General features: G+C 50.6%; 7 protein-coding genes across 7 annotated transcripts; 2 read left to right on the forward strand and 5 right to left on the reverse strand.

Moving 5' to 3' along the window:
• Positions 1–258: 258 nt before the first annotated feature.
• On the reverse strand, positions 259–3,276 carry VFPPC_05819 (fungal specific transcription factor; the record flags this gene model as incomplete). The annotated part of the gene is made up of 5 exons (XM_018284950.1): positions 259–1,033; positions 1,099–2,665; positions 2,741–2,805; positions 2,889–3,016; positions 3,076–3,276. 5 exons carry the CDS (start codon positions 3,274–3,276, stop codon positions 259–261), a joined length of 2,736 nt encoding a protein of 911 aa, XP_018141878.1.
• A 2,584-nt stretch (positions 3,277–5,860) lies between these two features.
• Positions 5,861–7,443, reverse strand: VFPPC_13910 (hypothetical protein; the record flags this gene model as incomplete). Its single annotated transcript, XM_018291682.1, has 2 exons — positions 5,861–6,768; positions 6,849–7,443. The coding sequence occupies 2 exons, from the start codon at positions 7,441–7,443 to the stop codon at positions 5,861–5,863; spliced, it is 1,503 nt and encodes a 500-aa protein (XP_018141879.1).
• A 1,247-nt stretch (positions 7,444–8,690) lies between these two features.
• Positions 8,691–8,897, reverse strand: VFPPC_16232 (hypothetical protein; the record flags this gene model as incomplete). Its single annotated transcript, XM_018293985.1, has 1 exon — positions 8,691–8,897. One exon carries the CDS (start codon positions 8,895–8,897, stop codon positions 8,691–8,693), a length of 207 nt encoding a protein of 68 aa, XP_018141880.1.
• Positions 8,898–10,200: 1,303 nt separating this feature from the next.
• Positions 10,201–12,380, forward strand: VFPPC_05820 (catalytic protein; the record flags this gene model as incomplete). Its single annotated transcript, XM_018284951.1, has 2 exons — positions 10,201–10,617; positions 10,803–12,380. 2 exons carry the CDS (start codon positions 10,201–10,203, stop codon positions 12,378–12,380), a joined length of 1,995 nt encoding a protein of 664 aa, XP_018141881.1.
• Positions 12,381–12,632: 252 nt separating this feature from the next.
• VFPPC_05821 (heterokaryon incompatibility) lies at positions 12,633–15,170 on the reverse strand (the record flags this gene model as incomplete). The annotated part of the gene is made up of 1 exon (XM_018284952.1): positions 12,633–15,170. The coding sequence occupies one exon, from the start codon at positions 15,168–15,170 to the stop codon at positions 12,633–12,635; it is 2,538 nt and encodes an 845-aa protein (XP_018141882.1).
• A 1,081-nt stretch (positions 15,171–16,251) lies between these two features.
• VFPPC_13911 (amp-dependent synthetase ligase) lies at positions 16,252–18,092 on the reverse strand (the record flags this gene model as incomplete). The annotated part of the gene is made up of 3 exons (XM_018291683.1): positions 16,252–16,344; positions 16,423–17,615; positions 17,693–18,092. 3 exons carry the CDS (start codon positions 18,090–18,092, stop codon positions 16,252–16,254), a joined length of 1,686 nt encoding a protein of 561 aa, XP_018141883.1.
• A 1,794-nt stretch (positions 18,093–19,886) lies between these two features.
• VFPPC_05822 (NFX1-type zinc finger-containing protein 1) lies at positions 19,887–25,821 on the forward strand (the record flags this gene model as incomplete). Its single annotated transcript, XM_018284953.2, has 2 exons — positions 19,887–23,526; positions 24,065–25,821. 2 exons carry the CDS (start codon positions 19,887–19,889, stop codon positions 25,819–25,821), a joined length of 5,397 nt encoding a protein of 1,798 aa, XP_018141884.2.
• Between the last annotated feature and the right edge of the window lie 182 nt (positions 25,822–26,003).

A 26,003-nucleotide genomic window follows, 5' to 3' on the forward strand; every position in this document is an offset into this window, starting at 1 on the left:
GACGACGGTGCCCAATGAGGGATAAATGCTTAGTGCTAAATCACAAAGACGCCATGTGACTGTGACTGTAAACTATTGGGTACTGTGATACGTTGCCGTAAATCCTAATACACTAACGTGTGCGTGAAGGTGAGTAGATACTTGTGCCCACAGGCTGTTGTTATAGTAGACAGGTACACTCTGCACAAGATGACTAGGTCCTCTTCATCCCCCGGGGTTCGGGTGCTGTTCAACTTGGAATCAGTTTTTCAAATAAACTCATTGCCCGCCACCATAATTGCCATTTTCAACAGACGGATAAGCACCACCGCTCATCTCCGCCCAACTCCAGTCTAACGTCGCTGGCAGACCAAATAAGTCTTGAGGGAGAAGGGGTTGCGTGAATGGACGGGCAGTCAATGGAACAGGCGGCGGTGACACACCGCTGGCGCCAAACGCAGTCATGTTGTTGTATGACTCAAAGTCCCCGTTCTGAGCGGGCGGCATATCTTGCTGCCAGCCCGATGAGCCAGTAGGTGGAGACTGGCTATTCATTGACAAAACTGATGCAGCACCAAAGGGGTCACCCTTCTCGACGGAGGTGGGCGACGTCTGGGATGCCTGCGCGTCTCTAGGTGTTGAAGAGGCGGACAGATTGCGTGGTCTTGCCGCTGATGTAGCTGCAGTGGCTGGCCTAGGCGTTTCGGCAGAGGGCGTCTCGCCCGATGTAGTTGTTCCTGTGGTAGGCGATTTGGCGGCAGGGGGTTTTGAGGTGCTGGATTTGGAACCAGAGTCTACTGTCTTGCGCTTGCGACGAGAAGATTGCTCCTTTTCGGCCCTTTCAATGACTACTCGGGCAATTCGGACAAATTCCGAGCAGATACCGAGCATGCGATGCACGCCGCCCTGTTCAGCCTCCTGACCAAGCATAGATAGAAAAGTAACGACAAGATCCATCAACCGAGTGTCAGACTTCGCGCGAGGGTCGAGAGGGTTTTGGAGAATATTGCTGAACAATGTCATTAGTGCAGATACGGGGAAATAAAGGATTAGCCTGTTCATACGATGTCAGCAACGTTTCTGTATCGGACAGGCGTCTACGATATGGTCACCACTTACCAAACGCAAGAGAAATCGCCTTGTGGAACGTATTTCAACAAAGCAATTGAGGCTCGTGCCGCTGCAGTGCAAAGCTGAGCAGAAGAGAACACTCTCGGATTAAGCGGCTTCGAGTTCAGTCCTTGAATGGCGTAGTTTGATAATCTGCTGGTCCAATAACCATGGTGGATGGACATGCGGTGTATGGTTGTCAAACAATTGTAGTATGTGAAATGCAACATAACGACGTGCAGTATCAGTGGCGTGTGAGAGGCCTTGATTTCATGCTCAGGCCGAAAGTCAATGGAAATTCTTTCTTTCCATTCCTCTAATTCTTGGTCCAACTCGCCAATTGTATTCAAGAGCTCCCCATCAGACTGTTTTGTTGCCTTTGTCGAATACAGGCGCCTGTAAACATTGCTTTCGATGACAGTAAGTTCGCACATGACGCGGAAGAGATTCATCTTCCCTTTACCGTCGGCTAGAGGAATGTTCCCAATATTGTCGGCAGGGTCGGCGTCTGGAAGATCAACGTTCATATCGTCATCGTCTTGTGCAGGTGGACGGCCTGACCGAAGACATAAGCCCTTATCTAGCATATACGCAATCCAGAATACTCGCTTTCGTTGCTCAATCTCAATAGGATTCAGGTTGAAGCCGGTACCGCGCTTGTGGAGCCCGATGCTATGTGATAGCCGTATCGCAGCCGCGATCAAGAGTGATGTTGGCTGAGGGTTGGGAGTTCCATACATGAACAATGCCATGCCCAAGAGGGCCTGCACACTCAATAGATCGGTATTGCGCATAGTAAGCTCAGAGAACACGGCCATAGCATTTTTCAGATACGCCCAAGCTTTTTCATCGTCCTCTTGTGGCACCAGATTGCTCACGACCCGCAGGCGATGCGCAATAGCCAAAGCGCAATTCAGACTCGCCCACCACCCAGAGCCTTCGTAGGGGTCTGGAGAGTACTGCCTCTCAACCAGATGCATGAAAGTCGGTTGGTGAAATAGAGGGAACATGCAGTTGAAATTCTCGAAGTAATCCTGCAAGAGAGACAACGCCTCATTTTTCGGGGGTAATGGCCGGAAGACTCGTCTTTGAAACAGATCGCCGAAAACCTCGGGCTTCCAATTTGTCCATTTATGATCATCGACTGATACCTCTGATATCATTTTGGCAAATGAATCATCACCAGTTCGCTCATTGACCCACTGAATGCCTTTTGGTGAGAAGATGGAAAATCCTGATGAGGAGCCGATGTATCGAGTTTCACCACATTGATTGGTGACAAGGGAACACATCATTTCTGAGAGCGCTTCAACTTCTTCTTCCTCCTCCTCCCCTGGCTGCTCCTCTCCAGGTGTTATGGATTTCCTTTTCTCGTCACGGTCTCTTTCTTTCTCTTTGGTGGGATCAGGAGATGTGAGGGAGCTCTGTGGTGTTGAAGCAGTGCCGTCTTGGCCAGACATGGTTTGCGATGGAGACATTGGACTAGTTGCGACGGTTGACGCTTGACGTGACTTCGCGGCCAATTTCTTCTCCAGCGCGCCCAGATCAGTGCCGCTGTCATCTTCACTCAGCAAGCCTACCAAATAGGAGCTGTTAGCCACGGATTCACTTGCCTAGGAGATTTTCGCTTGCGTAGCTACTATTCGCCTACCTGAGAGCCTGAGCAGATGTTCCATACGGCCCAGTCTGTTTTCTAATCCTTCGATATATTTGGCACTGCCAGTGTAGGTTAGAAGTTGTGACAAGAGATTGGCATGGTTTGAGAGGGGAGAGCGGCCAGATGAAGAGCAGGAACGAACCCTTTGGGGGGACTGCGCTTTTTTTCGATTTGAGTAAAAACACAATCGGTCTTGTAGTTAATACAATGAGTGCATGCAGGAAGTTTTCCATCGCACTTGATCTTCTTCTTTCTGCACATGTCGCAAGCCTATACCACTACAGAGTCAGCATTCGGTTCAACCGGACAACGCCAGCAATGTCTCTCACCCTTGCGATTCTTCTTCTTTTAGCTTCATTTGTATCCTCCATTAACAGGTGGGCGTCGGGAAACATGTGTGCCGCCAGATCAGCTGGCATCTGAGGGATGTTTGGTAAACCGTCCGGCCCATATCCGCCGAAGATCTGGGGCGGTTGGTTCATGATCGGTGGTGGCTCCATGCCGGGCATCTGAAAACTCATGTGATCCATGACAAGATATGATTTGCGTCGAGAAGAGAGCAGGACCGATAGAAGTTTCGTCGCGTAGGTTACAGGTTCGGAGTCGTGGGTCTGAGGAGCGCAAAGCACTCAACGGTGCGCACGTTGGCGCAAAGTGGCGAGGCCAAACGGCAGATGGATCACACCAGCCGGCTTTGTGAATTTGTTGTTGACCCTTTTCCAACGGCGTGAGCAAATATTGGGCTGATTCACGATTAGATCGTTTATGCGCCGGTGCTGTTGTCAGATACAGCAGTGTATTCGAAGTAGATTCGAAATGTCGGTTTGGGTGAAGACAGACTCAGAAGCGGTCGAGGGCCAGAGAAGTTGCCGACAATGGCTAAGGACTTGATTGAGACCTTTGGAGGGTGGGGGGTCGATGGTTTGTAATAGCAAGCTTGTGTGGCAATGGCGTGTTCGGATGCCGATCTAAAACGAACCAGACAGTCGACGGCTCAGCTCAGGTGGTCTGAGTGGCTACAGGATTCCACGCTCTGCATCATGCGATTCACTGCCCCCGTACTCCGTGCTCCGTTCTCTGTCTTTTGCAGCAAAAGAATTGCAGCAGCACCGGGGAAGAAGCAATTGGGGCGGACTGGGGCTCAGCCTTGGGGACCGGATTGGCGGACTGGGGGGACAAATGTAGTGACGTGAGACAACGCTAGTGCCAGGAGCTAGCGGCTCAAAGCCTGGTTGGTGCTGCTCGCACCTGAGGCGTCGAGAACATTGAAGCTGAAAGGGCGTGAGCACCCAACACCAAACCTCGCTTCCAATGGCACAAAACACCAGCCAGTGCGCATAATGCGATGGCCAATACTATTCTGTTCCTTTCCAACGAAACCTGCCTGTTGCAACCAGCTGGGTATCGGGTCTATGATGCCAATGCTATTCGGGTCGTCGTTTGGATAGTTCTGTCTGCCATAGTCTCGAACTCGATATCAACGGAAGACCTGTGATCCGGCCGCCTCAAGACCCTCCAACACTGGCCTTGGCCAATGCTAAAGAATATGCCCTACCAGGCTGAGCATAAAGTTGGTATCAAAGCTATTATTGTATCGTATAACGGTAAGCCCACCCAACCTGCAGCTGTCAGATGCGCAGTCAGCATCCTGGCATGCTCGAGGCGTGCATTGGGCATGTCCATGTCCACACAATCTGACATTAGCTACGTCCAGAACCTGTTTACGATACCCCGTGTCACCTCATTCACACATGCTATCCTGCCAGGCTAATAAACTTGCCACAAAAAGAGTTCAGTGAAGGAATAAATCCACCCATGGCCGTGTATTCAGAGTGGAGTTTTACAGGTCCGCAAACTCCGCTGTCAACCTTCACGGGTTCCAGAAAAGAACCGGCCAAACCGGTGGAATTAGAACAAAATTCAACGGGTCGCGTGGCTGTGCAGTCAAGACGAAACACACCAGAAGGAAACAGTATTTGTCATTGACAACACGAACTATAAGATAGCCATGGCTTTCTGCGCATGCGTTTCCCTTTTCTAAGCCCCACCCTGGTCCCGTTTCAGTTCTGGTCTCAGAGTTGCTGTCACGAGGCTTGTGCGTTTGCAACGATAGCGATACCCGAGCACGGAGTACTTAACCAAGGTGCATGCATACTGGTAACGATTGTATTTGTTGACCTGCATCGCATCTTGTAGATCAGTGTCGATGGATGAAGTCGCCAAGCCATAGCTTGAGATGACGCGATTTATGCCAGCTTCGTCCTCAGGCGCTGCACTCCCTCGGTGTCGCACCACTCCTGACCGCGTCTTGGCTTGAAGCTTCTGGTTCTGAGCATTGTACTCCGTATGCATGATTGTAATCGACGGATATGTATCATGTCGCCAAATAATTCCATTTTCTTCTACTCTAGAACTGTGGTCAACTTGAAACTGTCAACAGAAGCATTATCAACTCAAAGGCGCTCAACGGAGAACAACATCTTGTCCATACCGAGAGCACCGGCTGGACGGTAAGCAGGTTGCGCAGTGCACAACTAACGGTCAGCAATAAGAATACGGCTTTTACAGATGGAACAAAACCTTCTATCACAGGACATCACAAAGTATTGCGGAGCTTGAGGACTGATCTACAAAGACGAGTTTCTTTCGCAAAACGTCATAATACAGCCCGTTTCATCACGATAGTAGACATATGGTCCCTACGAAGACCTTGTTGCAAAGACATATAATAACGCTGAGACAAAACACCACAAAGAGCCAAATTCACGTTCAAGACACGCTTTTAAATTCATCACTTGACTTCCCATCGTATTAAATAACCAAAATGACCCAGGGCTCGTATCAAACGCCAGTAATGATGTTCAAAGGATGTGCCCTGTTCTTGGTTGTGAGGGGTCGAGCAGCCCCAGTGCGCAGTGATAGTACACACAAGCATCTCGAGATGCGACATAATATGTACATGAGAAGATATAACGCTCTAAACGGAGACTGGAATAACAGTGACGTTTGAATAAATGAAGAGCAACTCGCCGGCTGCAAGATGATCACTTTTTAAAACAAAGACTAGATACTAAAAAGAAGAATAGATCAAGAGTTTGTAAAATGTCCTCTTGTCTAGATTCCCTCTTGGAATCGGGATCCAGAAGCCCTTGGACTTTCTCGTGATCCCAGAGTCCGTGTTGATAAATTGTTAGGTGTAGCAGGCGGATCGGCGAATGGGTTCTCGGTAATGGCTACTCGTGCAGGACCAGACCGGATGATAGGAACTCCGCTGATGGGTCGCATAGGGGCACCGAGAGCCAATTGTCCTCCACCGGCCGTTGAAGGTTCAAAGGCCTGCGAGCCTCGATAATAATCAGAGCTTCCGCTCGTGGCACTCCCTCGGGGGTCGGAATATCCATCACCCCCGTTGTGTAGCACTGATGGAAGCTTTCTGCCCGAAACACGATAGAACCCCCGCTCTCCACCTTCGGCAGCGTTCGATGTTGGCGGAGCTCGTTTGCCTGTCAAACTGGCGAGAGCTGCGGCAACGGTGCCCGAAGCTGCTGACCTTTCAGTCATGGATCCTCCCGAGCCGCTGCCGTCTCCGAGCGCCCGTGACCCTGCTGCTCCTGATGTGTTGTCCAGCACGAGACGATCAGCATTTCTCTTTTTATATCGTCGCAGAAAGAGCATGAGCAGAAGGCCAATGACTGCCACACCGGCTACGGCACCAACCACGCCGCCGATGACCTGCTTTTGTTGAGGCGTGAGGTTTACGCCGCCGCCTGAGCTGGTATCCGACTGAGTCGCAGTTGGTAGACCGCCGCCAACAGTCAGCGTACCGTAGCCATTGCCAGGGGAGATTGTCGTTGTTGTGGGAGAAACGGTCCAGTGAGTGGAATGAGTTGATCTCGACTTGGTTTTCGCCTTCGAGGTTGTGGGTAAATCGGTTGTTGAGATGGGTACGGGAGCAGAGTAGAGCTTGTAGATCGATGAGTTATTGTTATGTGCAACGAATGACGAGTTACTGTGTATAGCGGCTGTGGACAGTGCCATGTTAGAAAACTCCCGATCTAAGAACGTGACATGCGGCAATGCGACAAATATCAAGGGAACTTACAGTTTGTTGAATTTCGAATGTCGCCTACACTAGGGTAGGCGGGTTTCGCAGTCGCAGATGTAGGTACAGACGTGAGCTTTGGGCCGAGCGATGTCGAGATAATGGAACCAGGAGAGGACGAGACATGCCCTATCCCACCTGGGGTAGACCCAGGATGGGCTGCCGTGAGTTGCGCACCGACGGAAATGGCGACGGTTTTGCCAGACTTGGGGTCGACAACGACGGTGTTTGGCGGACCGTAGACCGTCTTGGTCTCAAAGGCCTTACCCCATGGGTCAACGTACTGAACGAGAGAAATGGTCTGAACGACCTGGGTAACGAGTGAATTGGGACCGCTGCCTATGGCATTGACGACGACTTTTTCTGATATGGCACTCGGATCGCGTTTGTCGAGTTCGCTTTCGGAAGAATCCAGTTCGACGTTGGCGGCGTGCTCGTCGTCGTGGCCGTTACCGCTGTCGCCAAGAGCTTGTTGCTTGGCGTCATGCGCATGGAGCGGATTGTGCCGAAATCGATGAAAGAATGAATGAGAATGAGAACGAGAATGAGAGTCGCGGGCCTGAAAGAGTGAAGACCGGCGTGGTGGTTTAGTCATTGCGGCAGCAATGATTTGCGTCGGTGGGCTGTGCTATAGCCCAACGACGAATGTCGTATTCCAGTTGCGGTGGGGAAGCTCTTGGCTAACGAGGATCTGACGACGGTTTGCCCAAGTGGATGGTGAAGCGAACAAACGAACGGGGCGGTTTCTAGCTGTGCACCAGCAGGCTACGTCGTCATGATTGCCACTGAATATGTCGATCGATCGGGGAAAATAACACTATCACAGCTCGTGATGAACGAAAAGAAGGCAGGAAAATCGACTGTTGGCCTTCCCCTGAGCTGCTGGGCACTATTTTGTTGTTGTTCGTCGTCCGTCCCGTCCAAATAAGACGCAGATAATCCGGCACACGCAGAGAAAAAATGGTCGTAGAGAATATGAAAAAGAGCGACTGGCAGCACCGTAGGCCGCTAAACGATATCGAGGGCTGAACGAATGGAAGGAGTAGATAACAATGCTCGAATTGCCGTCCAACTCAAGACAAAATCATCAGCGACGCCCAAAGGCTGACGGGAGAGCAAATGGGCATCGCGAGGCGATGGGGTATCTACAGCGGCCTGAAGGAAGAGAAAAGGAAGGAAAAGAAACGAGTCGAAAGAGACGCTCAAGAGAGGAACTCGCGTCAAGGTCGAACCAAACACACCAGCATGGGCACAGAGAAAGCAAATGAAAGAGAGCCACACGAGCAAGCCAGACAAACAGATCCTGGCCCAAATCTTGAATTGGCTCAGTGCGGTCCCTGTGCAAATGCAAAAAAAAGATGGAAGACACCAGGAACTTACAGCCACACGCAAGGCATGGGCCGGATCTTTGGCCGTATTCAGAGTCGATGGCACCCGATGGCTCTTCGATGGCACGAATGATAATTTCGCTTGCAGGTGGGGTTTGGAGCACTAATCTGGCCGGGCCGGGATGCCACGGCCAATCAGGGCGGCGGTTGGTCGGATTTTGCCAGGGGTCATGGTGAGGAAGGTGCGAAACAAAGCCCAAATGTTGGCTGCAGAACCCGGCCTTGAACGACACGACATGGTTTTAGTGCAGGTTTGTTGTTCATGTTGTGCATCTCCTCGTTTTTTTGGCAGCTGTGGTCGCTGCACTACTGTCTGGTATTTCACAGACTAACTAAATTACTAGCCAGGGCGGTTCCCTGAGCGTTATGCTCACCGAAGGGTCTATTGGCGCCTGCCTGGCATGGGCGACCCAGGCCAAGAGAAGTCGGTCGAGTCTGGTGGAGTCTGGTCTGGTCAAGTTGGAAGGAAAGCTGCGCTGCCAGCATCAACACGAGGTGGGACTTTGACTTGAGACCTGTGACTCCGAAAAGACCTGAGACTTTGAGATCTGGAACACGAACATGGACTGCGTAATGGTACTGGAGTTGGCATCATCCCTGGCCAAACAGATTTCAAGGCCGGAATTAGCTGGGTGACTGGCATTCCACTCGTGGTCCCCATGTCGCCGGTGTCAATTCTGGGCCTGTGCAAATTAAAAGGCTCGCGGCCAAACAAAGGAGACCCTCACAACCTCTATGTACGGAGTATGTTTAGAAATATTGACACGGTCGCCCAATGAAACAACCTGGACATAAGTGATGGTCCGGCCGTATTGTGTCCGCGGTTCGTGGATCAGAACATCCTGGTTGTAAATCCACTGTTGGCCGAAGCAGCTGCATGTTGTGTTCAGGACGTATGAACGATTCGCCTCGGTAGCGATGGCAGGGCATTATTCCGCTGCATGGCTGAGATCTCTGGTAACTTGATGTCTGTTGTTGGTTGCGGTTATCACGCACAAGTTGTCTAAAATTGGAAGATTTGTTAGCTAACTTGGTGCAATTGATTCGATTCCATCCAGGCAGGCAGGCTTGTCACAAATACCCCAACTTGTCTCTACAATGTGCGTTCTAATTCTTATGTGGGATGAGGATATCAACTGATCCTTCGCTACCTACCTAGGTCGGTACCTGGCCAGGGAAAGTTGTCAAAAGAAATACTCTTGGTCATCGGCCAACAGGACGACAGCCCAGTACCCCGTCTGTGCAAGCAAATCCTTTCATCGCAATACACATCCGATGGTACGAAGGTCGTTTGGCTGACTGACGACGACCTTTGCCTCCTGGCGTGGTTATCGCATTCTTGACGCTCGAACAGACTGACTCTGCTATCAAAACTATCGCGCCTTTGTTCTAGAGTTGCTGACTCGCCTTCTATTAATAGTGGCTCAAGCACCTAGGCGTATATGTACGTACTTCACGTGGTCCAAAGTTCCGCTTCTTCCTCAAACACTTGAGTGGTCGGTGCCTGGCTACACCCTCAAGACCGTCCATATGTCCATCAACGGACCATTCACGGCAGATCTGTTGGTTCCACCATTTGGAGACAGGAATTGGGTGAATGTGGGGCTCCACGCAATCCTGTTGGGCTTGGCTTTCGAGACATCTGGAACCTCATCAACTTGGCCCAATTTGAGCAGACTGGTGACCTCCTGGGATAGACATGGCGACAATTCATTTATAGCTCGGGATCAAACAGCATATTGTACCGACTACGGTTTAACTAATAAAGTCAAGTCCTCCCTCTTTGTTTGCGGCCAATATAGCCACCTCATTTTTCAGCGCCTCATTTCGCAGGACAGTCCTCCATCGTTTCGAGGACGTGAGCTCTCCAACCGTGCATACCCAGTTTCAGCATTCCATCACGCAGTTCTAGCCATCACGAAACAACAAACAATACACGGCATGGACCATCAATGAGCAGCACCATGCCCTCACCTCCGCCACTCCCTCCTCGATCCCCATCCTATCTCTCGCCATACTCTCACGCCAACACACTCCTCCACACCTCTGATCCCCGCATTTCATCAACACAGTCTCTCGTCCCATCTGAGACATCTCTCACGAAACGCAAGCTCCTCATAATCTATATTCATGGATTCTACGGCAACGATCAGTCGTTTAAATCTTTCCCTGCGCACGTTCATGCGCTGTTGAAAGAATTACTATTTGACACGCACGTAATTCACTCCAAGATATATCCCAGGTACAAGACCTACAAGGCTATTGAGGTGGCGAGAGATAATTTTAGTGCCTGGCTGGAACCGCATGAAGGAGACGGGACCGATGTCGTTCTCGTTGGACATTCGATGGGGGGGTTGTTGGCCGCAGATGTCATTATGATGGTGAGTTTTCTGTTGCCGTGTTAAAGTTGGCATATATCCTATGCAGTTCTTCATTGGGAAAGACTGGCTTGCTTTCTTCCCGCTTTCCATCTTTTTCTCTACTTGCACTTTACAATATCGAACTGCAGAGATGCTGTCAACTCGTGCTCAAGAGAGGCAATGAGACCATTTGCTAACTAGTCTAGCCAAATACACGTCCATACAAGCAACAAAAGTTCAAGCATAGAATCTTGGGCACGATTGCCTTGGACTCGCCGTTCCTGGGACTGCACCCTGGCATTGTGGTCTCAGGAATTGCTAGTCTATTCCAACCGTCGCCGAAACTAGAAGACCAACCTCAATCCGAGACTCACAGCCTTGGACGCCCTCCTGGATCTGATGCATCCTCTTCATTCTATGCACAATCATCTATTGACTCAGAAATTGATTTGGCGGACGTCGAAACTTACACACGCCCACAAAGACAACCCAATGATCCCCATTTTGATCCCCCATATCCCAACGACGCCCCGTTTAGAGAGAAATCATTTGTGAAACGCCTCATCAATTTTACGACCAAGCATAAACGCGAGGGGCTTTTTAACGCCGTCGGAAAACACATCCTATCACATCTAGAGTTTGGGGGTTGTTTAGCAGACTATCGTGGTTTGAATTTGCGATATAATAGGCTCCGTGCGCTGGAGGATGTGGATGAGATCAAGGCCATGGTGGAGGGTCATCCGGCTGGCGCGTATGCAAGGGTTCGGTTTGTGAATTACTATACGTTGTCTCCTGGTCGGCCGAAAGCAGCCAAGGCAGAGGACGTTGCGACCCAGGGGACTGAAGCCACGAGTGACTGGGCAGAACTGCAACTTGCAGAGTTGGATATTCAGGATACGCATGCTGAGCCCAGTGTTGCTGATACTGAGATATCAGATACGCCAGAGAAACGGGTTGACGAGTCCATTGAGTTTGAAGAAGAGAACCCCGCCCCTCAAACGACTGACGGGCCAGGGGTCAATTCCTCACCAGATTCACAAGACCAGCCTGAAGGTGAACTCTCACCACTCAACACCCCCAACTTATCTACAGATGAACATGATACTCGCCCCATATCAATGCAGGACATAGAACCCATTCCTCTTACGGAATCCGAGACGCTAGAATCCCAAAGTCAAGATGCGACAGTTACAGACGACCTCGATCTCCCACCGATCCCGGATCTTCCACGCAAGCCTACCCTCCCAGATCTAGACGCTACGTTGGATAAAGACGCAAAACACCAGGCCGAGAAAGAAACAAGACGTATTGAAAAAGCCTACACACAAGCTGTCAAAGACCGCGCCAAAGCTATCCAGGAAAGAGAGAAGTTACTTGAAAAGAGACGCAAAAGGGCTGCCAAAGATGCAGAGAAACAGGCTAAAGAAGCTGAGAGGCTACGACTGAAGCAGGTGAAAGAAGATGAAAAAAGGCGAATTCGAGAAGAGGACAGGCCCAGCGAAAGCGTATCTTCCGAAGTGACGCAGCCGAACCAGGATGGATCCGAGGAGGGCAAAAAGCCGAAGAAGTTGAAGAAATTCTGCACTCTGCCGAGTAAACGAGAAGGGGCAAGAGACCCAACGTGGGTGGATGTATATATGGACGGAATGGACGAAGTTGGTGCGCATTGTGGTTTATTCTTCTCGGGGCCGCATTATGATAAATTGGTTGGGGATGTGGGGAGTCGGATTGCACAGTGGGTTGAGGATGATCTGACCAAGAGGGCTATATTGGAGGTTGACTGATGGATATTGATTGGAATTTGGAAGCGTATACATAACACTGCTGGCGTGACGTACACGGCTCATGCTGGATATAATGACATCTCGTACTGATGAATCGAAATACCCCGCCCGTTCATCAAGGTTTCACATAATCATTACTATTATCACTGAGTCTTGCAGCATCCAACTGTGTTAACAAGGCAGCATTTGTATATCACTGTCTACATGGTATCTATCATTCAAAAATAAAATCACTCGCTGAGCTGTGCGTTACTAATACAAATCAAGTTCTCGTAACTGGACCACCAGGTCCTTTTTCTCGCCCTCATCCACGTCTATCCCTTTCAAAACTCCGTCATTATCACCATCCCCCGCAAAAGATTCACACTCAATAGCCACGGCGCCGAGCCGTACCCACGGTCCTTCTTCTTCCCAAGCAGTCCTCGCACATATCAATGCCGTAGCTGCACAATCGTCCTCCTTCCAACGCCGTCCCGAAACAAGAACTCCCAAACATTTGAACTCCCGCTTCGGATCCATCCCTTTTTGCTCCGATGTCAACGACGCAGAAACCATTGCCTCCACGAGCGCCCTATTACCCCTCGACAGAGCCACGTCCTTCAACTTCGCCAGCCGTGTGTCCGGATCAACGGTAAAGCTGAGGTCGAAGCAAAACGTCTCCAATCGCAGAAACGTAATAGCGTCATCTTTGCGGGCTATAGCGTCCCCGTCAATCTCCCAGGACAAAACCATGCCGTCCTTGAACCCGACAGAGATCTCCATCCGAGGGGCAGCAGAAACACCATCTAGAATGGGGGACGTGTTGCCGACGAGATTAAAGGAGAATCTGTTATCCACCGGCGTAAGCCCTTCTCGAAGGTTCCAAGCCAGCCACGTCCATGAAGGGAAGGAATTCGTTCTGTAACATGAGGGCTCGGTTGGTGTTTCGAATGACCCCGTCCAATCACAGATCCACCCTAAGCTGGTGGCCAGACGATCAGTTTCGCTGACAACCCTACTCGTTACGAAATCGTCGGGATGAAACAGTGGCAGGCCGAGGAAATGTTTCACCGCGAGGCCGTCCATGCGCGCGTATTCTCCGAGCAGTGCCTTGAAGGCATCGAGCCGTTCCTCGTTATTAGTCAGATCGCGACACATGTAAGCTTTGATGAGGTCCTTGAACTGGCCGGACTGCTTGGGACAGCCGTCACCGATGGGGAATATGCGGCCGAGGGTGACGGATGGCGCGAGACGAAGCGGGAGGGAGATGGACTCGTGGCAGTGGAGTGTGCGGCACTGGAAGTATATCTGGGACGGGGTAAAGATTAGTCGGCGGCGCGAGAGGAGGCCTTCTTGGAATGTCCATGCGCGGGAGGCCCATTTTGAGGATGCGACTTCGAGATCTGGGCGGATGAGTGAGGTTGTGTAGAGGCCGGTTTTGGTCTTCAAGGAGAGTTGGTCTTCGCGTGGGGTGCTGAGGCCTGGGATGCCGGTGAGGGTGGTGTCTTCTGCGGCGATGATGAGAGTTAGTGATGAGCGAGAGTATATCTCGCCCATGAGATCGATTTGCTTTCTGCGTTCCAGCGGGGAGACTTGTAGGCAGAAGCGGTCGATCCATAGATATTGGAAGCCGAGGGTGGTGGTGAAGGCGATGGCGTCGGCGAACAACGACGGCACACTTTCTGGCAAGTGTCCATCCGAGTCAAGTAATAATGCAGAGTGGTCGAACGGCATATCAGGCGATGAATCTAGCCCCGTCTGCGACCAGACGTAGCTCAATGTGAGATATTCCATCTTCCCCAAGCCACGATGCTCAACTTCGTCTGCTGCAACGACACGCATCTCATTGCAATCAATCAACCGCAAACCTTCGACAGCCTTCACTGGCGCCGTACATCCAGCTCCTACATGATTCGTACTGCAATAATCCAACCATGCCCTCGGCAGCGCGGGATTGATCATCGGCGACACCAATCGTCCCCGTATCCTCGCCTTCTCCCCATCCCCAGCCAAGTACGTTGCCATGCCGTCATCTTCGCCCTCCTCCGCCTTGAGCAAATATCCCCACGGCAAGCTCTTCTTCTTGGTCATGACCTCCATCAACACCGAACCCGCAAGCTCATGCCTCTCCCCAACGCCATCCAACCGCTCAAACGCCTGCCGAATGCGCAAATACGGATGAAACTTGGCCGTGCCATCGCCCACAGCCGGAATAGGCCCAATCATGGCTCTAAAGAAGACGCAAAAGGGACACTGCGGCGCACCAGGCGGCGTCTGACCCTTCATCCCTGGGACGTCTGCATCCGCCGGCGGTGATGGCGGCAAACTAGGCGGCGGAACAAGAACATGCGAAAGCGGCACCCACGGCCTCGGCTGCCCTTGTTTCCAGTCCAGCAGCTGTGGGAAGTCAATGGCCACGCATCGCGGGCACGTCTTTGTGAGAAACTGTTTCCGCGCGCTCTGCTCGGAGGCGTCGCTTATTCCCGACGACGCATCATCCCGGACATTGATGTGTATGTGAATGTGGCTGTTGCTTGCATTTGCATCAAGAGACCCATCCGCCACGATGCACCCGCCGCTTACACCGTTCCTCAACTCGCGATGTGTCCTCCCCAACGCAACTTTGCTGCCTGTGCCTCGTCGCGAACTAGACGGTAGCTGGTGAAATCCCGTGGCCGGAGGTCCAGATCCAGATCCAGATCCCGAAGCACCAGCAGCAGTAGGCGTGCCTGCGCGCCGTCGATGCCGCTCCGAGTCCGAATCTGCATCGTCCGGCCGTCGCCGAGACAGTATCCGCGAAAGCTTCTTCATCGCCTTGCCACGGGGGGCTGTACTTTCTTTTTTGCTGCTTTGGACTTGTCAACGGGACTTAGCCCATGGCGTCACATTTCTCCCCGGCTTCTGCATGTACAAGGGGTGGAACCGGTTATTCCTTCGCAAAAAACAAAAAAAGGAGGGGAAAAGAAGAAATGAGCTGAGAAAGGAAGAAAAAAAATAGCAAGACACTTTGGAAATAACCCCCCAAACTTTCGGATATTATGGAGTCGTGTGGCGATCAATAAATTGTAACCGACGCCGCAAGCCCGTCAGTCTGCGCCCACTCATTCAGCCCAGCATTTTTTTCGCTTTCCATCAATTGGCGGCGGCTCCAATGACTTGTCAATGGCTGGTAATCTGGGTTTGCAGGCATTAGTTATTGTCATGCCCATTTAATCGGGGCAAAGCAAAGGCTGCTTGGTCTCCGAATGGGCCATTTCACCCGATTTGAATGGGGCCCTGGACAAAGTCTCAAGCTGAGCATTGTGTCCGCCAGCGCTAAAATTACATCCAGGAAAAAAAAGGGGTCCAGGTTCTTGTCGGGAATGGTCGTTCAAGGCACCAGACCAGATGAGATGGAAGACGCCAGAGCAGACGGATGAAGAACCAGCCGTTGGGCGTTTTTGGCGCTTGGGGGCTTGCAAAGTATCCCTGTCGGAATCTTCACCACCTTGCGCCGCTGTCCTTCCCCTTTCCCAAGGATGAACTAGGCTTGGTTTGTGTTGTCTTGGATGATTTACAGGACGCCATAGGGTTTTGATGGGGAAGTTGGGATTCTTTTGGCCCCGTCGCTACGTCCGGAGGGCACCACCCGTCGCAGAGGCCATGACATTTTCGCAGACACATGTGGCAGGGTTGTGTATTCAGGCATTGTGGTTCATGCAGACGGGGGTTTTGACAAGGTTGGCAAGGTAGGACAAAGTCACTGACAGATGGTAATTTCGCTGCCGCAAGACAGCTCCGCACATGGCAAATCATGGGTCAGTGTCAATACATCGTTGAAAGGGGAAATGAGAGGTTTAATTTGTTTTTGTAGTTGAAGCTAATTCGCCATCATGAACCGGGTACAGCATTTCTACACATAGGACAGGGTATTGTCATCATTGAGCTTTCCAGCAACCCCAAGGCGAGCTTCACCACCAGAAACACAGGGTCCACGTGCCACAATCTGCAAAAGTTAGCCATGTATCAAGCAATCTAACATAGGGCTGAGACGGGGGCAGGCTAGTAAGGTTGCGTTACATACCTCGCCTTCAATGATATCATCCGTAGTCTTGTGCGCGCCCATGTCTTTGAGGTAAATCTCAACCGAGGACGGTGGGACACCGAAATGAGCCTTGACGTTGGGTGTGATTCTGTAATCAAACAGGGCAGTTTGTGCAACGGAGCCAGCAACTCTCGCCGCCGTCAGGGCATACACGAGCCTTGCGCCAAGGTACACTCTCAAATCGGACACTACCTGTGATGAAAGGAGTGGTGTATCGCCACCAACACGCTCGGCTACGTACACAAGGCGCAACTTGCCTGGTGTCGTGCCCACATGAGGCCGTGCCCCGGCAGCGAAAGCAGACAAAACGTTAGTTGCAGCATGGACACCACGTTGTGTAAGAGTGTTGGTAGCCAGGGAGTGTGACAGCTTGCCGAGACCACCACCCAGGCGGCGGGTGGATTCTTCATGGGTTCGCAGCAAGGTTGCTGGGCTGGCGACAATGACCGTGGGCGCTACACCCTGTGTGGCGAGGACGAGATCTGGTGATCGGCCGGCTACGGAATTAAATGCCACTGACGCGTTGGAGTGCAATGCCGCGAGTGTTAGTGTCAACGTGTACATGTTAGAGAGCGAGTCGGCTGGGAGGAACAGGTCGGCTTGTGTGAGACGTTCCCGGCTTGGTATGGCCGCAATTTGGCCAGATATGCCGGACACCACATTCGCCTGTGTGAAGCGCACCATTTCTTCCAATTCGCCTTGCTTGCCTTGCCAGAATGTCACAATATCACCAGGGGCGTTTGCCTTGTCATCAGATGAAGGAAGCTCGGTTGCAGCGGCCGCGGGTGTGTCGTTTAAGAGATCCTGCCAGGTGGTTACGTTGACGGCAGAGCCCATGCCCTCGGGGACGTCATTCCAATCCATGTGACGGCTGCCCTCATCCACGACCCAAATGAGCTGCCGGAGGGATGGATACGCTTTGACCACGGTATCGAGCGGGAATGAGCCTGTGGCAGTGACGACGGTGTCGACGGCGGAGCGACGCAGCATGGAGATGAGTTCCGAGTCGCTTACATCAAAGGGAATGAGGACCGCCGTGAGGTTCGGGTAGAACGAGCATGCGAGCAAAGTAATGAGATGCTCGATGGAGTTGGGGAGATAGATGGCAACCTTGATAGAGCCTTGTTCAGCAACGTATCGACCGATAATGTTGATCTGGCGGTTGATTTCTTCTGCACGTTGTCTTAGTAAATCATGCGTCCAAAAACTCTTACGATATGTCAGGCTTGGGGGAATAAAACAAACGCACCCATCTTGTGTTCAACCACGTTCTCTGATCCCAATACAGTTAGCAAACGCCCTCGAGCAGTGGCGTCCCCGCTCACTGCCTTTCTCCAGACATCTCGCAAGTCGCCATCCCGCCCACGGGAGAACTTAGGCGCGCCAGGATCCTTGACATTCAAACCAGCGTTCAAAGGCATGCCATGCGGTGCAGACTGCGAACGATATACGGCACTTTCGCCTTCGTTACGGACCGACGATGACATAGACTGTCTGGCAAGCAGCAGCGGGTGAGCATCGGGTTCGGTGGCAGACATGATGCGGTAGGTTACGAGAATGACGAGCGTGGTCGCCAGGGCCGTTGAATAGCCATTCCATTGTGAGAGGAGATCCGTGATGGATGAGTCGAGCGATTCGAGCAGACCCATTGTGCAAAGTTGTGCGCAAAGCGACTTTATTGTCACAGCGGTACGCAGCGACAGATGGATTCAGAACTGGTTGCTCGCACAGGCAGCAGATTGCTGGTGCAATCTGCGAGAGGAAGTTGGAGATGCGGCACTCGAGGAGGTCGGGAAAGGCGGGTAGGTAGATTTAGTCGTGGTGTTCAAGTTGGTTTGGCTCCCGAAGCCAACGGGGACGGAGGTGGGGGAACTGCCCACAAGCACGCTGAGCTGCAATGAGCTCGAGTCTGGTCTGGTCAATCAAATGTGAGATTCGAGTGGCTGGGCTGCCTCACACAGTCTTGACCTTGAGCTGATTGCTCCTCTGTGCTTCGCAGATCCTGATGGAAATTGGGCTGGAGCTTGTGCCACGTCGGGCGGAGGAGGAACAAGGAAGTTGAGCGGGGACAAACCAGGCACACAAAATGTTAAGACAGACTCGGGAATGAGTGCCGAATGGTCAGCCGATTCTCAACCATCCATCCAGTTGCTTGTCACAAATTGTCAAGTGCAACTTTGACGGCATCCGTCTTCTCCGTAGCAGCTTCACAAGAAAAGTTCTTACTACCGTGCGGCAGGGACGTCACGTAGCTCCTATTTGCATCAAATTCATGGATGCACTTCTGCTCTCTGTTTGTTTACGTGCATATGTGGTCTTAATGATGGCAAACTCGCACCTTGACAAAATAGGACAGCCTGTTCAGGATCCTACCCTGCAGTTGGGCAGCAAACATGTTGAGGTTTTCCTACACCCTGCGCCATACGTACTGCTGCTTTCCAACAGATGTATATTTTTATGAGTGTCATATAATTATTCTCATATCTTACATGATTTGACTTGAGTGCAGATTCTAATGTTGCAAAGATGCTGAAGGCAGAATGGAATCGTGGAATGCGAAGAGACCAGGCCACTATTGCAAAAGTGGCATACAAGACTTCTTTGGTACATGAAAAACAGTAAAACAGCTTGTATGTGCCCAAAATCTTAATATTTTGTTTTCTGGGTACCTAGGCACCTACCTAGGTAGGTAATTAATTGAACAATCACGTACTGTGCCTAGATCTTTACTAAGGTGCCAACATGTTCCCCATGCAGCTCACGTTGAGAGGCAGTCGTTTGATACATGTCTGGTGTCTTTTCACGTCGTCAATTTTGGCTGCAAATCACCGACGGACGGGGATATACTACACGATACGGAGAAAGAACGGAAAGCAAGCTGAGATTCAATTGAAGGTCAACTGGTGTATTCGAATTCCTGGCCTGGCGAAAATGTCAAGTGCATTCACAATCACGGCTGGCTCAACTGGCAGGCGCAAGCTCACCAACTGGCAGACAGCTGGCAGACAGCTGGCGAACACCAGCCCTAGCTCTCAGTGCTGTTTTATTGTATCATGTTGATAAAATACAATGTTCCACTGGTAAACATTCATTTTCCAAATCTGCCTTGATTTCAACTTCACTGCACAAGCCCAAAAGGTTCACTGAACCCATCAACGGGCGTTTTTCTCTTCTTTTCCCTCTCCCCTCCTCTCAGTTCCACGGCTCATCATTCTTTTGGGCAATTCAACTTCATCTTTCCTCCCATCCATCTGTCTCCCATAAACTTTCTTCATATCCAAAGCCGGCGGTTTTTGATAGCCTCGTTCGTCCCTTGTGTGAGGAGGCGAAAGGCGTTCGCCGAACCCTGAGGCATGGATCACAGGTACATTGCCAACAGTGTTTTCTTATTCAAAAACTTCTGCTAATGGTTTGAGTCCTGTAGCCCGTCTTCTCACCAGCTCATGCTTAACAATGGAAAAGCCGGCATATGCTGGGAGTTTGAGCGAACCGGCACATGCAAGTACGGCAAAAGATGCCATTACGAGCACCCCACTACTTCTGCACAGAGGAGAGTAGAGCCACCGCCCGAAATTCTCGGCTTCTTCAACAACAATGGCCTTGGAACCCCAAGCCCGAGTGTGGATGGCAAACTGCGAGAATGGAAGAGGCTGCTCGGCCGTCAAGCACCCGTCTCGCGTCCACCTCCAGCCACTGTTGCTCGATTCTTTCAACTTGCCCTGGAACTCATGGACGGCGACGTGAGCTCATATCAAGAAGTTATTAAAAATCTTGCAACGGAACAAGGCCTTTGTTTCGTAAAAGACGTCGTCGAACGACATCTTGATGTAGCTGTTCGGACTGGTCCCAGTATTACATTTTGGAACACGGAACTGAAGCCATTATTTCAGCTGATCACCAATCACCGTGTGATAGATTCTTCGATTCTTGAATCAGAGGTTGCAATGATATTTAACTTCATCCTTGGAGTTGGTGGCTCCCGAATGAGTCGACTCTTTGGATATCTCGCACAACTTGCGACTGAGTGGCCCGATAAAACGGCAGCAAAGCTGAAACTACCAGCCGTCGAGCTGTCGCTAGCCGTACTATCCAAGTTGATGGACTGCAATACTACAAACATTGTGAATCAGAATTTCACTACACTCATCGATCAGTTTGCCCAAATTGTGGCCGCAGAGGGCGATGAGCAAGAGACTTTTGCATCTCTCCAGTCTTTGAAGTACATTGACTACATTCGGCGACGACTGCAAACTGGTGATGACATCCCAACTCTTTCCGCCTTAACAAAGGGTGCAATCGCGCGAGAAGAGTTCGTTCTCCGCCGAGATTTACCGGGCACATTGTCAGCCGAAGGACCGAGACACGACAATGACTTCGCGGACATGTCAAAGATCAGCATTTTTCCAACCTGTGAAGAAATCATGTCACCGCGTGCAGAATACCTCCCAACCAATGATAGTTCACAGTGGCACATTGGTGGTATCCGGGGTCGACTTGACAGAGAGTTTCGCCTCCTACGGGAGGATACTATCGGTCAACTTCGAGACACTGTGCGAGATGTACTGGATAATATAAAGAAACCACAAGAGATGAGTGCAATAACTAAGAATAATCTCAGGACATACATGTATGAAGACCCTGTCCCAATCAGGATCGACATTAGCCGGAATGCTGGTTTAGAGGTTCAAGTCCGTTGTCAGCAATTGCCAGCTACAGCAAAGCTTGGGAAGAAAGATCGAGAAGAGTGGTGGCACCACAGCCGCAGGCTTCGAGCGGGTGCGCTTGTCTGCATCATTGATGTCTCTGGATCAGTTCAATTCTTCGTTGTTTCTCAGTCAACGTTAAGAAGCCGAACCGACCCCAACTTTCGGTCAAGAAAGGATAAGGTCGTAAGTACCGGCGAGCAAGGTCAACAAGCAGCTAATACGCTCTCGGACGATCCAAATTCTCTATTTGTTACCTTGCAGCTCGTTAATCATGACGAAGAAGATGTGGAAAATGTACTACGGTGGTACCGTGCAGTCGGCCCCGATCTGCAGCGCTACCTGGTCGAGTTCCCCGGAGTTCTCCTTGATTCATTTAGGCATACACTTGCAGCGCTACAACAAATGTATAAAAAGCAAGATATGCCGTTTAGTAATATCTTGGCTCCTACCTCTCAGGGTGAGCAGGTAGTGTTGAAGCCTCCCTTGTATGCTAGGAAGCCAATGTTCACCTTTGATCTTAGCTGTCTCGAGCAAGGTTTTGAGGTGTACCCTGAGGATTTACCAAGCTCGAATGAATTAGCTTGGATTTCGACCCTTGATGCAACACAGTCGTCCGCAGTTTTAAACACCTTGGCGCGAGAAGTTTCATTAATCCAGGGCCCCCCAGGAACTGGCAAGAGTTACACGGGAGAGAAGATTATTCAAATTTTGTTGGCAAATAAAGAAGAAGCGGAACTAGGTCCAATTCTCTGTGTGTGCTACACAAATCATGCTTTGGACCAACTTCTTGAGCATCTTTTAGATGCCGGAGTGGAAGGAATCATCCGCATTGGATCGCGATCGAAATCCGAGCGAATGACCGACCTTACTTTGCAACGAATTGTGAAGCGATTCGAAAAGACGAAAGCGGAAAAAGGGAAAATTGGAAAAGCTGAATCATTCTTGCACAGGACTGTGCAGCAGTTTGGTGAAGCACTGCAAGAACTGGCGCACTCCCAGTCTTGGAGTGCTATCAAGACGCTTCTTTTGGAAGAGTATCCCCATCAATACCACAGCATATTCCCAGAGGCAGAAGAAGATGGATGGACCACTGTTATGCACCAGAAACCAGAAGATATGTTGAATCAGTGGCTGCAGGGAGGACATCACATCGCAGGTCCACTTCGGCCACTGTCAGCACTTGTACAGTCCAACTTGTTGGAAATGAGCAACCTGGAAAGATGTAACTTGTTTGAGTACTGGCTAAAGAGTATTCGAGACCCCATTATCTCATCGATTACAGAGCTCAACGTTGAATATTCTGAATACCTTGAGGAGCGAAGAAAGGTACAAGGAGATCTGGACCTCCGTTGCCTCCAGCAGGCAGACATCATTGGTGTAACGACGACAGGTCTCGCCAAAAATACCAAATTACTCCGTCGCTTAAGAAGCAAAGTAATGGTGTGCGAAGAGGCAGGAGAAGTGCTAGAAGCCCACATCTTGACTGCTCTTCTTCCCTCCCTGGAGCATGCAATATTGATTGGCGATCATTTGCAACTTCGGCCCCAGATCAACAGCTTTGACCTGCAAAGCTCTAATCCAAGCGGCGTCCAGTACTCTTTGGATATGTCACTATTTGAGAGATTGGTGATACCACCACATCCGATAGACCCGCGTCTTCCTTACAGTTCTTTGGAGACACAACGACGGATGCATCCATCCGTGTCGGCGCTCGTTAGATCGACACTGTATCCAGATCTCAAAGACTCCGAAACAGTGCAACATTATCCTGAAATTTACGGAATGAAAAAGAGGTTATTCTGGTTACATCATGATAAACTTGAGACTGGAGCAAATGTCCATGATCCGCTGAGCACATCTCATTCAAACGACTTTGAAGTTGAGATGACCACAGCACTTGTATCGCACTTGGTACGACAGGGTGAGTATGAGAAAGGCCAGATCGCGGTGTTGACTCCATATCTTGGCCAACTTCATAAACTCCGCCGCCGTATGGCATCGATCCTCGAAATTTTCCTCAACGAAAGAGACCAAGATGAACTGGCAGCCATGGACGACAACACAACTTTACCAATTCAATCAAATGCGCCCAATAACAGCAAGAGAACCCTTCTAAAAACCATAAGAATCGCCACAGTTGACAATTTCCAAGGCGAGGAAGCGGAAGTCGTTATAATTTCGCTGGTTCGAAGCAATACACAGAATAGATGCGGGTTTCTCAGCACAGCAAACAGAGTAAACGTACTTCTATCTCGCGCGAAACATGGGATGTACATTATCGGCAACTCAAACACATACAAGCATGTACCAATGTGGCATAATGTGATTGAAATGCTGGATAAGAGAGGCAACATTGGCACGAGCCTTCAGCTTCAATGTCCGCGTCACCCTGACACATTCATACTGGTGAGCCAACCTGATGATTTCCTCATACACGCACCAGAGAGCGGATGCAATCTTCCTTGCCGAATGAGACTCCGATGTGGACATGTTTGTGCGGGTCGTTGCCATTCTCCTGCCCTTCACAACGCTGTGAAGTGTCAGGAACCTTGTGGCCGTTCATTGACAGGGTGTGAGCACCCATGTACTCGTCAATGTGGTGATATCTGCCCTCAAAGATGTTTTGCCAAAGTGAGAGACATTAACATCACGCTGCTCTGTGGCCATGTAGTGAAGGATGCACAGTGCTGGCAAGTGCAGGAACCGCACTTGATGAAGTGTACAGAGCCAGTCACCAAAATCGTCCCTGGATGCGGCCATCACGTTGTGGTGGCATGTAGCCAAGAAGTAGACCAACCCGGCTACGTCTGCAATGCTGCATGTGGTGTGCAGCTTGGGTGTGGGCATGAGTGCAAAGAGCAATGCTTCAACTGTAGGCCTCGAAAGGGTGGCAACGTTGTTCTCACACTTCACAGTCCTTGTGGACAGAAATGTGGCCGAAGCTACTCAACATGTCGACACAGTTGCAATCTCCCCTGCCACGAGGGTAGCGAATGCCCACCTTGTGATAAGCCCTGTGAGGTTATGTGCAGCCATTCGGAATGCAGCAGACTTTGCCATGAACCATGCGTGCCTTGTGCAGAAGAGCAGTGTCAGTCCTGCTGCCCACACGCCAAGTGTTCTATGCCATGTGCTGTACCCTGCGATTGGGTTCCTTGCTCAAGGCGCTGTGAGAAGCTGCTCGAGTGCGGACATCAATGTAAGTTTCACAGCTGTTGCGGCGGTGATGCGGATTTCTCATGTTGCGATATGCCATACTGATGCGTTGTTTGGATCAGGTCCATCTATTTGTGGCGAAGAATGCCCTGATAGTAGATTTTGTCAATCGTGCGCATCCGAGGATATTAAGTCCGTGTGCGTTGACTTTTTAGAATTGAAGGAGTACCGGGAGGTTGACCTCGATCAGCAACCGTGTGTTTTCCCGGATTGTGGGCACTTCCTTACAATAACCTCCATGGATCGTCAACTGGACATGGCCTCGCATTACGATATGGACTTGTATGACAAGCCGGCGAATATTAACAAGCAGTCAGAGCCATTCTCAATGGATGGAACTGTCGCCACCGTATGTGCCACATGCAGAGGATCGCTTCGAAACATTGCTAGGTACGGGCGTATTGTGCGTCGTGCAATTCTTGACGAGGCAACCAAGAAATTTATCTCTTGGTCAAACATGGAATATAGGTCGCTTTCCGCAAAGTTCCTCAAAGCCCAGGAAGCCCTCGGCCAGGCGGCTAACCTAGGTCAAGCAACAACAGTCGCCAAGTCTCAACGATCCAAGCACTCAGCATCGAGATTTCAGTACCTCGATTATGTCGAGAAGGCGGACATAAGTAGGCGATACGGAGACTTGATTACAACATGGCGCGAGATCTTCCGTTTTACATGTGCAGTGAGAGTTGAAGCACAGCCTTTCCAACGAGTTGCGGATCACGTTCGTCACGCCAATCGCCGGCAAGGGACAACCAAGAAGTTCAAGTTTGATGAAGCCGTCATCCAAATGAAAGGTTTCCTTTTGGCGCGCACTTTACTCCTGAAGTGTGAGTTGGGGATTTTGTGCGACTTCTTCGTCAAATGTCAAGGCAGAGCCATATGCTCTCCAGACTTTTGTCTGAACCTTGAGCAGCAATTCAAAGAATGCGAAGAAGTAATACAGCTTGGGCAAAAGTCAGTGCACCCGAAAGAAGAAGTACAGGCTCTGATTTTCAAAGCTCAACTTTACGCCATTGCGGGAAGCGTGTCTGCTGGCTCGGTACCGCCGGCTTTAGGAAATGAAAGCTTCTTAAACAAAGATGCGGTGAAAGAACGCGGAATGACCTTTCTCAGGCAGGCTAAAGAGCTTCTTCAGCTCTACCCATCCACTGTCATATTTGAAGACGAAATTAACGCAGCAGAGCTGTCGCTGGATGGGTTGTACCAGGAACTTACGAGCAGTGAGATACGTACTGTGATCGAAGCCATGGTTGGAGTTGTTGGTGGAGCAGGTAACTGGTATACGTGCAGAAACGGCCATCCGTTCAACATCGGAGGGTGCGGTAGACCGATGGAAGTGGCGCGATGTCCGGAGTGTAACGAAAGCGTGGGCGGTTGGGACCATGAGATGGTTGATGGTGTGGAAGATGCTCCTGGCTTAGATCGACTCGTCCGCGAAGTTGGCAAGATGGGAGTATAGACGTGTATTTGGGTTTCTGCAATGTTTGACGGCACTTGAGGGGATTGTGAACAAGGTCATTTGCTTGGTATTAGAGGCTGATTTACGAGGACCGAAGACAGATATGTGGTTGGTTTGGGCGTGAGTTAGGAACTTTGCTGAATTTGATAAGAATTGTCGGATAAATATATGTAATGTACTGT

This window comes from Pochonia chlamydosporia, chromosome 5, assembly GCF_001653235.2.
Source record: "Pochonia chlamydosporia 170 chromosome 5, whole genome shotgun sequence".
NCBI classification, from domain to species: Eukaryota; Fungi; Ascomycota; class Sordariomycetes; order Hypocreales; family Clavicipitaceae; genus Pochonia; species Pochonia chlamydosporia.